Below are 13,604 nucleotides of genomic sequence, written 5' to 3'. Positions count from 1 at the left end.
TGCACAAGGTGGACCTGATGACGCAGCACATTATCATCTTGGGAGAGCCATTATGGAAGGGTGCATGTGCTCTCCTAAGAGCTACTAGTAGACCTCACCAGTGAAACGTTGGTCTATATGCACCAGGGATCCTAGTTCTTGCCAGAAAGAACTAGGACTCTTGTTCATGGACTCATGTTGCTTGTACCATACACAGAGGTATCTGTCAGTGTGTTGTACCAGGTATTTGAACTCATCTGACCAGTACATTCATCTCCACTGTCCAACCATCATGTTGTTGACACCACAGCATTTGCCATCAATGATGATTAGCAGTGAGGAGAGGGTGTCTGTTGGGAAATTGCTTGGGAAATGTCAGCTAGGAAAGCAACTTTATTGCACCAGGTCTCATCACTAAGCAGGTCGGTCAGCTCAGACTCTTCAGATGTAAAAAAAAAATTATAAGCTCTTCCCTCAGTTCATTGAACCTTGAAAGTACCTGCCCTTGAGATAGCCACCTCACTTCTGTGTGCAGTAGGAGTTGTGTGTGAGCAGCTTCCATGGCAGAACACAGTGCTGAAAACAACCTCGATTTTAATGGTCCACTCTTGACGTAGTTAACCATTTTGGTCGTCTCATCCAGTACTTTTTGGATCTCAGGTACCACTGATTTTGAAATGAGGGCCTCTGTGCAGGAAACAGCGTATAAAAACAATGCCAGGGTTCTTTTGCTTGGCCAGTGCGATGAATCCTTTCAGGCTTCCCGACATTAAAAAAGTCGGCTTCTTTAATGTTAGCTATCACTTGTGACTCAACATCTTGAGACATGGCTTGTATACACCGACTAATAGTGTTATCAGACATAGGGATTTTCAAAATCTCTTTTTCATATTCCTCACGAAACATAATTACAATTTTACAGCATGCTGGTAAAATTGCTGACTCAGCAGTTGTATGTGATTTCATCTTTTTTGCCACAATTTTGGCAAAGGCATAGCTTGCTTCTTGAGCTTTGTCAGAAATAGTTGTGATTTTGGTCCATTGTTCAGCCTGGCACGTTTGATCAATTATGTCTTTTAGAATATTCAATTGGTTTCTCGCATAAATGTGTGTGAGCTGGTGTGAAAGTGACTTTTCAGCTTACTTGGAACCAAAGCTTGGTTTGCCTGTTTCTCACCACAACACACTTAGGACATGGCTGCTCTTCTCCAGATGAAAAGAATCCGAAAGACAAATAGTATTCATTATACTGGTGCAGGACAGTTTTAGAACTAATACTAACTGCTCTATGTGTTCTACCAGAACTAGTGCCAGCTACACTTGATTCATTGTCATCATCTAACTCACATTTTTTAATTAGAAATCTGTCCATGTCTAATAAGCCCTAAAAAAATAAAAATCAACTAAATTCAGAAATAACAAAATAATTAAAACAAAATAGAAATAAACAAAAATGCATTAGTGCAAACTCACACAGAATAACACACCCGATGCGAACAACAGCTGACTGAAGACTGACAATAGTGAAAGATGGGATGATAAAAGTACATTGCAGAGTTATTTTGGGATCTGGAACAACAGGGATGGAAGATATTGGAATTTTACTATAATAACTTTTTTTTTTTTTTTAATTAAACTGTTATTGTTTTCATTCTTATTGGCCTTTCATGAAAAATATACACTATTTCTAAAATTTACATCGCCATTTTTTTTTTATTCCCCTATTTTTTTTCTTGCTTCTTTTCTACTTTCCCCAAACCCTGCGGCACATCTGCAAACCCTTCATGTCAAACCGATGTGCAGTGGCCACACTAGTTGAAAATTGCTGCTCTACAGGGATGTGTAGCCACTATTATCTGGTGCCTCCGTAGCCAGGTGGGCAGGAGCAGCAGTGCGTAGCACATGCTTCTTGATTAGACCGGAGTTCGAGCCCGTGACCATCAAATACGGAGGATGCGGAAAGGTCATGGAATTACCACCACATATTCCCAAAGCAATATGGCCTTAGTTGCTAATGCTCCTAAAAACCAAAGAAACAACAACAACCACTATTATCTGTGCTTTCCAGTAATAACCTTTTTTTCTATTTAAAATAGTTTTAAAAATCACTGTAGGAGGGATCAGTATTCAGTATGGCCTTACGCAAGCTGAAATTGAAGAAATTCTCTGTAATTCAGATCTAGAAGTTTATGAAACTGATTAAAGTAATACTTTTGTATTACTTTGTTCCAGCAATCAACCACCTGCTGACTGAAGGCAAATTTTCACAGATCTATTCTATAATTGTCTTTTCTCGATTTGAATTTATGCCCCTCGGGTGCAGAATCAGCATTGAGCTTGCTCAAACCATTGAAGGCCTTATACATCATCTCAATCAGATCACTTCGCAGGTGCCTAGTCTCCAGACTCTGCAATTTGCAGAACTTAAGCCTATCTTGTTAACAGCAACCCTTAGTTCCACACACTAATTTCGTTACCCTTCTCTATACTTGTTCTAGTAGCTCGACATCTTTCCTAAAATGTGGCCTCCAGACCTGTATGCAGTATTCAAGGTGTGGCCTGACCTCTGCCTTATACAAGGGGATAATCACCTCCTTATTTAACCCTGCTAACAAAATTCCTGTATATCCTAGACAAGACCCCATGAGCTACTCTTGCAGCCTGTCTGCACTACTCAGAAAACTTCTTATCTGACTGCACAATTATCCCAAGTCCTTTTCTCCACTTCCCTGAGTGTAGTTCCACATAGTTGGTATGTTACTCTGGGATTACTGCTACAAATATGCAGTACAGATAACCCTCGTATAACACAGTAGTTAAGTTCCTAAAAAATCTCATGTAGTGCGAAACCATGTTATATGGGACAAAGAACCAGTACAAAAAAAGGGGGTTATGTTCCAAAAGCCAACAAAAAATACACCATTTTTTTATAACTATTGGAAACTTAATTTTTATTAAAAATAGTAATAACTGAACAAATGCCTTACAAACTGTGATACATATATGTCAAATAATGTATGTTCATTTAATTTTCTTCTTCCTCATCGCTGCTAAGCACAACCAAATGAGAATGTGTTCTCTTTTGTAGAATATCTTCACCTTCTGAACTTTCTTCTGCAGCATCTAGATTTCTTGTATATTCTGCTCTCTCTAAAAAAAATTAGTAATCTGGTTTGTTTGTTTGTTTTTCTTGATAGATCTTTGTAAATTTCATGGTATGGAGCTAAGCGGTTTTGAAGCTCCCTTTTGACCTTTGTGCTCCTTTCAGTTGAAGGATCTGCATCCAAAAAATAAGATTCTAATTGCTTGGTTAAGTTTACACCTTCCTGTATGCTTTTTCGTGTAAAATTTGGAACTTCGGAATTTTCAAGAATTTTTTGGAATCTGTGCTACATCCTCTGAATTGATTAGGTTTACCTCCGATGCCATTTCCACCAAATCCACTTTGCCAGCTTCTTTTTCTAACAGTAATTCTTGAACGTCTTCAGTAGTCATATCATCAAAAACTTCCCTCCTACTGACTTTGCAAGTTGTATGATCACACTGATTCCTTTTCCTGCCGGTTCGACCATATTTGATGAATAAGCTGACTCTGGCCATTCATTTTTCTAACACTCATTTAATGTTGATGGTCGGTTTTACTTTGAGTGATAAAGCTATGATTCCGATAGAGTCCACAATTGAAAAATGTTTCCATGCCTCCATCACTTCAATAGATTTGGAATCACTTTTTTCCAAAATCCACTGTAACTATTTTCTGATGTAATGTAATGTGTTTTAAAGGTAAATTAAAGAAGTTATATTAGGTGGTTGGAATATTACTTCAATGTTTGGATGGCCTGATGCATTGTCCAGTAGTAATAAAACTTTGAAATCTAGATTTTTTCCACAAGTTCAATAGCACAGTACCTAACACAAGCTGATCGGGCTAGCCGGATGGGTAAAGTGCCTGCCCGGCAACCCAAAGGTCGCGGGTTCGAATCCCGCCTCGGGCTTGGATTAAAGTACTGCAAAAACCTTGAGAGGTGCATTATGGCCACAGAAGCTGATGCGCCAACAACTACCCACAAAAAAAAAAAAAAAAAAAAACCCTAATACAAGATTTCCCAACAAAATTAAATACAGGGATTTCCCTTTTTTTTTTCTCTTTTTTTTTTTTTTTCTCATAACAACTAGCCAGCCAAAAGCAGGGATTCACAAAAGAGAATGGAAACGTTGAAAAATTATATCCAACATAATAGCAGGATTTTCCCTGCATAAAAGTTCATAAATACCTTGTTATGCGAGTTTTGTCGCAATTTTCTAACTGTGTTAGAGCAAAACTGTGCTACATAAGTAACGTGTTGCGCAAGGATTTCCGCAATTTATCAGTCGTGTTAGAGCAAAACCGTGCTACATAAGTAACCTGTTGTTCAAGGATTTCCGCAATTTATCAGTCGTGTTAGAGCGAAACCATGTTGCAGAAGTACTGTATTATACGGGGGTTGCCCATGCTTTGCATTTGTCAATGTTAAACTTCAGTTGCCACCTCTCAGCCCATCTGCTCAACTTTTCTAGATCTTGTTGCTGTAGTGTACTGTCCTTACTAATCCTACCAACCTTCGTATCATCTGTGAAATTAGACATTAACCCTGATACACTTTCATCAATTTTCTGTATGATAAATACAGAAAACAACAATGGACCCAGCACGGACCACCGGGGGAACTCCACTAATAATGTACTCCCAGAATTCCAATTCTGCATTTTTTTATCACTGTGTGACACCATATCTCTGATATTCCAACATCAGCCTTTGATGCCTTCACCAGCACCTCAAATTTATCAAATTTATTTACTGTACTCATAGCATTGGTGTACATGCAACTGTTCTTGCTATTAGTTACCCTAGCACAATCCAGGCTGTGTGGTCTGCAGCATAGGAAAATTTTAGAGAATTGTATATACATTTAGCATAGCCATTTCTGTTTATTATAGTTAGAATACTCAGAAGAACGGTTCAGTTTACTACAATCAAGCCTTGAGAATTACAAGCGAGAAGCAGGATCATTGAGGGAAAAAAATCAGAAACATACCAGTATCATTACTCAGCATCAGCAGACAATAAATTCATTAAGACAGGTAAGAGGCTGATAAAATTTCAGTAATAATTTAAATGTTTATGAATTGTAATTTGATTGTAGTTTCTTTTTCTTGAATAATTATAGGAATTCTTTTAAATCGAATGATTACTTACTGCTATACAATGATTGTGTGTCTTAGCTAACCAAACAAGAATTTGTGAAGATTTATTGAAGAAAACGAATAACTAAATTTTGGTTTTCGAGATGTTGATCACCCTTCCTTAAAAAAAATTGCAAATAACTACATTTATTTTCATATATTTACATTTCTAATTGAGAAATGTGATATTGCAAAAATAAGTCTACTGTTATCCTACTGTAATATATCTTAGGTGTAAAAGCATTTTAATTCATTAAAATAACAGAGCGGCCACTTTTAGTGAATATATACTTTTTGTAAAATTAGTATTAGTTGAGGCATATGCTGCAAGAAAGTAAGCTTATACAGCATCGGCCAAAAAAAGGGGGGGGGGGGGAATCAAAAATCCCTTTCCATTTCACCCATCCGGTCAATCCAAATGTTTCTCTAGTTCAGCCTTAAATTTATTTAAGCTATCAACTTCTACAACGACAGATGGAAGTCTGTTCCAGCAATCAACTACCTGCTGGGTAAAGGCAAACTTCCGCACATCTATTCTAGAACTGTCTTTGCTCAGTTTTAATCTATGCACCCTCAGGTTCTTAATCTGAGTAAGCGGAAGTATCCCGTCAGCATTGGGCCTGCTCAAACCATTCAAGGTCTTATACACCTTGATCAGATCACCGTGCACGTGTTTAGTCTCCAGATGCAGCAACTTGCAGAACTTAAGCCTCTCTTGGTAAGAGCACTCCTTTGTTCCATTCACCAACCTTGTTACCCTTCTCTGTACTCGTTCTAGCAACTCTACATCCTTCATAAAATGAGGCCTGCAGACCTGTATGCAGTACTCAGGATGTGGCCTGACCATTGCTTTTTTTTTTTCCAGGGGTGGCCAGCAAGTCGATTGCGATCTACTAGTTGATCGCTGCTTTAATTTCGGTCGATCATGACGAATTTTGAACATATATAAAAATAGATTAGTCAAAATCTATATGTTATTATTATTATTATTATTCACCCCACTGCATACGCTTATTACAAATCCGTTGAACCACGTGACTACTCTTGTCGCCGCGCAGCATCTAGGCTTGTCTATTGCACAGAGTACTACTCTGTGGTCTAGTCAAAATTCTTGCAGTTATGTTGTGGAGAGCATAGTGTATGTGTCGAATTCTTATTTAGCTTACTTAATATTAATAACTGGTTATTTTAATATTCCTTGATTTAAAATGAATACTACAAAAAAGAGTAAAACGTATCGTTTTCATGAAGAGTGGGAACTAGAATACTTTTTGTAATCATAAAAGAAAAACGTTGTTGTTTGATTTGCAATGCTTCCGTGGCTAGACTCAAACAAGGAAATTTAGAAAGGCACTTCAATGCACTCCATGTTGGGCCCCCTTACCGCTTTCAATATTTATTAACGATATTAATATCTTTATGGTAAATACCAATTGGATTTTCTGCCTAATAGCGACCTTAGAAAAAATAAATTAAAAGAACTTAAATCCAGATTATTCGCGCAACAAAATTTCTTCATGACACTTAATTTACAATCTAAAGCAGTAACTGTAGCATCATTTAAAGTGAGTCATCACTTGCAAAAAAATGCAAACTATTTTCTGATGGTCAATTCACCAAAGGCGCATTTTTATAAATAACAGATTCTCTTTTTGAAAATTTTAAGAACAAAAATGAGATTAAAAGTGCTCATCAAGATCTGCAGTTATCTTGAAACACTGTGACGTGAAGCATCGAAAAAATGTGATCAAAAAATTGCGTGCTTATATTGCTAGTGGTATGTCCTTTTCTTTATAACTGGATGAATCTACAGATGTCAGTGATACAGCTCGATTTTATTCAAATGGTTTTCGATGATTCTGTCACTAGAGAAGAACTGCTGGGTATGGTTTCGTTAAAAGAAAGAACTATAGGTCTTGATATATTTAATGCATTCAAAAATTTTATTGAAAAAATTAAATTACCACTATTTAAGCCTGTATCAATAAAAAGAGATGGAGCCAAAGCAATGACAGGGCATCTTAACAGATTCATCGCATTGTGCCAAAAGCATGGTGAATTCCCAGATTTTTTGAGTTACCACTGTATTATCCACCAATAAGTGTTAGCCAACAAAAAATTAAATTCTAAGTGTTATGGACATAGCTTTCAAAATCGTGAATTCCATCAGAGGACAATCTCTTCAAAGGAGACTTTTCAAAATGCAACTCGATGAAAATGAACCGGATCTGACATTACACACAAATGTGAGGTAGTTGAGTTGGAGTAAGTTTCTACAAAGATTTCAAAATTTGCTGAATGAAATTAAAAAAAAAAAAAAATTGTTAATCAAAGGGGAAATGATTATCAGCAGCTACAAGACACAGAGTGGTTTTGTGGTCTGGCTTTTTTGTCAGATTTTGCCGCTAAATTAAGTGATCTGAATTTGGAATTACAGTACAAGGAAAAAATAAAAATGTGGGTGGCATGATTAGTAATATTTCTGCGTATAAATACAATTTTTGGCAATGGCTAAGGATCTCAAAGAAAAAAAATTCTATCATTTTGCAAATATTCAAGTTCATTTGCAAAAATATCCTGTTTTTGAATTTAATAGTGAGGATTAAAGTGAGAAATATGTTTCTGAAATTGAGGAAGTTGTGGATGACTTTGAAACAATTGAAGACATTGTCCAATGTATTTCTTATCCATTTAATGTCAACTTAGATACAAAACAAATTGAAGAAAAAAATTGCTGAGATTTTTTACATTGAGAAAATATTACTTGAAAATTAAATTATTACATTGCATAACGATATCTTCCTAAAAGCCAGATCATCAGAAAAAGACTTTTGGAAATATGTTTACCGAGAAAAGTACCCAAGTTTAAAAAAAATGCAGTGAACTTTTAAATTCCTGTTTTGGTTATGTGAATCAGCCTTTTCGTATTTGAAAGGGGGGGGGGGGGAGATGGAGAATCGCTCTATTCTTACAGATTTGCATACAGAAGGTTCTTTACGGTTCGCCTTATTAGAGTATATTTCCAATTTTGAAAGCTTAGCACTGTGGTTTTCAACTTTTTTTTTAATAACGGCACCCCTAAGTAATTTATTTTATTTTGCAGCACCCCTACTCAATCTACTCAATTTTCTGCCTGTTAGATCCGATTCTCTCTCTGTATATATATATATATATATATATATGTTATGTGATATATGTGTTATATGATAGTTACTACAATAATATAATTATAAAAATTATATTTCATAATACAAATTATATATATACACACAGTATATAATAATTTTATTCTTTATATAGAGGTACTAAGTAAACATAAATTATAAATCACCACAAAATTAAAAAGATGCTGTACACCGTTTTATAATGAAATAAATATAAATAAAAAATAATAAGTTTAAGTAACTTAAACCCAAATTACGTGGCACCCCCTGGAACGTTATTGCGGCACCCCGGTTGAAAACCACTGGCTTAGCAGATGACACGAAGACACAAACTTTGCATAAATCAAAAATTTAAATACGTATGAATTTAAAATAAGAATTCTGAATTTTATTTAAATTTAAAGATAACGTTTTTCAATACGTGTTGTTTAACTTTTTAACCATGTGCAATGAAATTCTTGAGACGTAGATCGCAGCACATTTTGAAGAAAAAAAGTAGATCATATCATAAATTAAGTTGGCTACCCCTGCCTTATACAAATGTTGTTGTTGTTGTTATTTGGATTTTAGGAGCATTAGCAACTAAGGCCATATTGCTCCGGGATATGCGGTGGTCATTCCCTTACCTTCCCGCATCCCCCGTATTTGGTGGTGACGGGCTCGAACCCCGGTCTAATCAAGAAGCGTGTGCTGCGCACTGCTGCTCCTTCCCACCTGGCTACGGAGGCGCCTCTTATACAAATGGATAATCACCTCCTTGCTAGCAAAATTTTATATATCACTGACAAAACTCCATGGCAGCCCATCTACACTGCTCAGAGAACTTCATATCTGACTGTGCAATTACCCCTAGGTCTTTTTCGTTCTCCACCTCCCTGAGTGTAGTTACACAGAGTTGGTACGTTTCTCTTGGGTTACTGTTACCCAGATGCAGTACTTTGCATTTATCAATGTTAAACTTCAGTTGCCACTTCTCAGCCCATCTACCTAACTTTTCTAGATCCTGTTGCAGTAGCATACTGTCCTTCACTGTCATTAACAACCCTCCCAACCTTTCTAACCTCTGCAAACTTGGACATTAAGCCTGATATACCATCATTAATATCATTGATAAATACACAAAATAATGAGGGACTCCGCTAATAACATTAGTCCATGTAGAGCAGTGTCCATTATTACCACTCTGCTGCCTCCCACTGAACCATCTCTTTACCCATTGCAACAACTTGCCCTTAATGCCATACCACTCCAAATTGTACAGCAGTCTTTCATGTGCAACAGTATAAAAAGCTTTCCTGAAATCCAAGTATATGATATCAAAATTATGTTTTGCCTCCTGTTCTTTTGTGACCACATCATAATATCCAATTAAATTGGTCAGACAAGGCTTCCCCTTAACAAACCCATGCTGTGGCTGAACTATTACTGCAGCCTTGTCTAGGTGATTCTGCATCACTTTAACCAGTGACTCCATTATTTAACCCGGAACAGAAGTTAAACAAACATGTATAATTATTTGTGTCACCCTTTGTACCTCCTTTGTGAATCAGGGATATATCTCCAGTCTATGGGGACTTCCACTGGATAAAAGGAAACTCTCATAATTATAGTTAAGGGTTCCTTTGCTGCCTCCTTCAATATAACTGGATACTTTTCATCTGCCCCAGGTGCCTTTTTTATGTTTAACTTCAACAATTTCCCCTCCACTTTGTCTTCTGTTATTACAAAATCATTTAGCTCCATGTTAGAGTTTAGTCAGCTTCTGTCCTCCCCTTCTTTACAGAATTTCTGATGTGAATATAGATGCAAAATACTCTTTACATTCAGTTTGTCAGCTCTCTGAGCAGGATCATCTATAGTCGAACCACCATCAAGTGGACCAATCTGATTCATTCCCTTCATTCAAGAGTTTATAAGAGTAAAGGAGTCTTTGTTGTTTTTCTTAGCATTCTCTACCAAGGATTTCTCGTAATCATCTTTCGCTTGCCTAACGTCCTTTTTGACTTGATTACAGACTAGCTTATATCTGCCATAGGCTTCTGTGTCACTTGATAATTTATATGCATCCCACGCATTTTTCTTCTCTGCCACGAGCCTTATTAGTACATCTAACATCCATTTAGGTCTAAATCTTGAACAGTATTTCTTAGTTGGTATGATAAGCTTAGTAGCTTGCAAGATTAATTCTTTGAATGCTTCCCATTTAGCATTTGCTATTTTTAACATCATCAGTTGATCCCACTGTATAGAATTTAAAAACTGTCTTGAGACCACTGTAGTCACCTTTACAAAAATCCTTCCCTTTACCCTTCATGGTAGTTACATATTTAAGTAAATCTCACATCAGTACACTGTGATCACTGTGGTTCCTTTATATGCAAATTCTTAATGCAGGAATAATCACTGCTGATAATCAGATCAAGAGTATTACTCCCTCTGGTTGCCTGTAGACATGTTGCTGTGGAAATCAGTCATCAGTAAATCCACAAAAGTCTTGCTAGTGTGCAAGTGACCATCTCACAAGTTCCAGTCAATATCTGGTAAGTTAAAATCACCCATTACAAGACAGTCCAATTTACTGGCCCACTCTATTTCTCTGCACAATTGTTTGTTGTACTCACCAGAGTCATTAGGCCTATAACACACACACCCCTACTTCTCATTTTCCCTTTCCCAGTGTTTATGTCACACCAAACTGACTCAACATTGCACTATCCACTCATGTCAACTGGATGTACTTCCTTAAATTTTGTGTTTCTTAACTAACAGCATAACCCTTCCTCCTTTCCTACTCTATTTATGCTTTCTGTACACATTTTAATCCCCAAATTCCAATTCTGCACTGATTTATCTGTGTGACACCATGTGTCTAATATCCAAACAATATCTGCCTTTGATGTCTTGATCAGCACCATGTGTCTAATATCCAAACAATATCTGCCTTTGATGTCTTGATCAGCATATCAAATTCATCAAATTTATTTGCTGTACTTGTAGCATTGGTGTACTTGCAAGTATACATGCACTTGTTCTTACTCTTAGTTACCCTAACAGCCCATGTATTTATTTGTTCCATGATAAATAAATAAATAAATTTTCTGTTTATACTCCGGGATGACCAAACGGTTAGAGGAGTTCACAAAGTAGATAGAATACAAGAAACAGCACCATATTCAGTAGTCACGCGCTTGAATCCTGGTCACTCAAGGCACGTGTACTTATGCACCCGCGTGCCTGACCACTAGGCTATGGCGGCCTGATTGATGATTCCCAGCAGCTCATGAAATTCCCAGTAAATTTCTCTTTAGGCTGCTGCTGAGTGTAATAGAAGCAGTGCAAGAATAACTTTTGCCTCTAATTGCAAATTGTGTTAATCTTTTAGTCTGTGAATCCCCTCAAGCTATCAGTTTTCCAACCCACCTAACACTGCCTCGTTAGCATCAGAAAATATTCTTGCACCCTTTCTGTTTAAGTGTATGCCATCCCTGTAGAATCAGTCTCTCCTATTAGCAATCACAGACCACACTGCAAAAAATTCTACTCCATGATCCTTGCACAATCTTCTCTAGGGCCGAATTGATTGGCAAGGCTCTAATTATATACTCCCTCCTATCATGTCTGGGCAGAATTGCAGACACTTGCAAATTTAGCCCCAACTCACGGCTTTTTTCCACCATTGACCTGTATTCCTTCAGTAACCCACCACATGTTTGTACTCCCCGGGTGCCAAGCGATTGTGACTATGTGATTTCTCTGAGCTTTAAGTGTGATTTCCTAAAAGTGGTCTATAGTTCTTTTACGTTCCTCTCATTAAGCAATGTATTTATTTAATAACAGCTCTTGTTACAAAAGTACTTGTTCAGGGCAAGAAAGGAAAGCCACCTTTCTCTTTCTGATATTTCTGTTACTAATCCCTACTACTTTGTGTTTGGTCACACTAGTCACTGCTCTTATAGCGGGGTTGGTAATCTGGGTGGTAAAAACAAAGCCCCAGTGCCAAAAGGAGCCATCATGGATATAAGTAATTATTCACCTTTAGAGCCCTCGAGCTCAAGATCAGAAATTCCTGACATCAACCATGGTTCTAATTGTTCGAAGCAACCATGGACGGAAAATCAGAATAAAGATTTGCTAGTATTTCTTATAATTTACTCATTATCCACATAACCTGTTGGAAAACTATCGCCTTTTCTGATACAGAAATGTTTAGAATCAGTTTGTGGATCTCCTAAAATGGTTAAACGTCTCCAATCTGGAGACCTTCTAATTGAAACTTCTAAGACAACTTATTCAGAGAAGCTGTTAAAATTAACATCAATTAACAATATTCCACTGTCAGTTTCACCCAATAACACTCTGAACACCTCAAAAGACGTATCTGTGAATCTGAAAATCCGTGTCTGAAGAAGAGATAATACAAGAACTCAGGGAACAAAAAGTGATTTGTGCATGGAGAATGACTAAAAAAGTTGCCGACCTTACCAACTAGGTTCATGTTCTGTTAAAGCAGGTTATTTAAACTGCAAGATTTGGCCCTATATCCCAAATCCATTCGCTGCTTTTAGTGTCAGAATTATGGCAGTTCTCAGATGGCATGCCGAGGCAATGCTGTGTTCTATTTGTGGCTTTAAGGAGTATTCCCAAGGAGACTGTACAGCTTCCACTCCAACTTGTCCATACTGTAAAGGAAGCCATCCTGCATTTTCTAAAGCATGTGACCTTTGGAAACAGGAAAAAAAAAACAGAATTATAAAGTGGAGCATAAAGTCATACCCTTAAGCAAGGAAGCAAATACTGTTAACTTTGCCTAGCTGCTCTTATGCATCGGTCACTAAAAACAGCTGGTCAGCTGCAACTCAAACAGATGTCTCCATAGAACCAAACATTTCCTTTGCCATCTGGCCAAAACCGTGCTAATGTGCAATAAAAAATCTACAGTCAGTGAAACCAACAACGCTCCAATCAGTAACTGAACTGATGCCATCCCAACCTCGCCCGAAACAACAAAATCTGTTAGTGTTGAAAACCAGAAGAAAGTGAAACCACACCATAGCAACATGGAAATGGAGGTTCAGTCAGAGGGTGATGACACAGTACTAGAATTACATGCCAATGATACTATGGACACAGAACCCCCCAACCATTCCCAGAAATGAAAAATTAGAACTAAGCAGACAGAGACCTTCTCAGAAAAGACAGTCAGATCAGTCTTCTTCAAATAAACTCAATCAGTGAACA

The 13,604-nt window shown here is 37.2% G+C and overlaps 1 protein-coding gene across 2 annotated transcripts in view; it reads left to right on the top strand.

Annotated features, from left to right (window-relative positions):
- Positions 1-13,604, top strand: part of Mgtor (nuclear basket protein megator) — a 676,213-nt gene that overhangs the window by 168,313 nt on the left and 494,296 nt on the right. For both annotated transcript variants that reach the window (XM_090385135.1, XM_090385134.1), the window contains exon 17: positions 4,957-5,100. In XM_090385135.1, coding sequence (XP_090241261.1) covers positions 4,957-5,100 — 144 coding nt within the window. The remainder of the gene's footprint in view (positions 1-4,956; positions 5,101-13,604) is intronic.

This window comes from Mastigoproctus giganteus, chromosome 11 (genome assembly GCF_048544385.1).
Source record: "Mastigoproctus giganteus isolate SK-2022 chromosome 11, ASM4854438v1, whole genome shotgun sequence".
In the NCBI taxonomy this organism is placed as follows: Eukaryota; Metazoa; Arthropoda; class Arachnida; order Uropygi; family Thelyphonidae; genus Mastigoproctus; species Mastigoproctus giganteus.
Note: the sequence above shows the minus strand (reverse complement) of the source record. Positions and strands in the feature narration are given on the sequence as shown.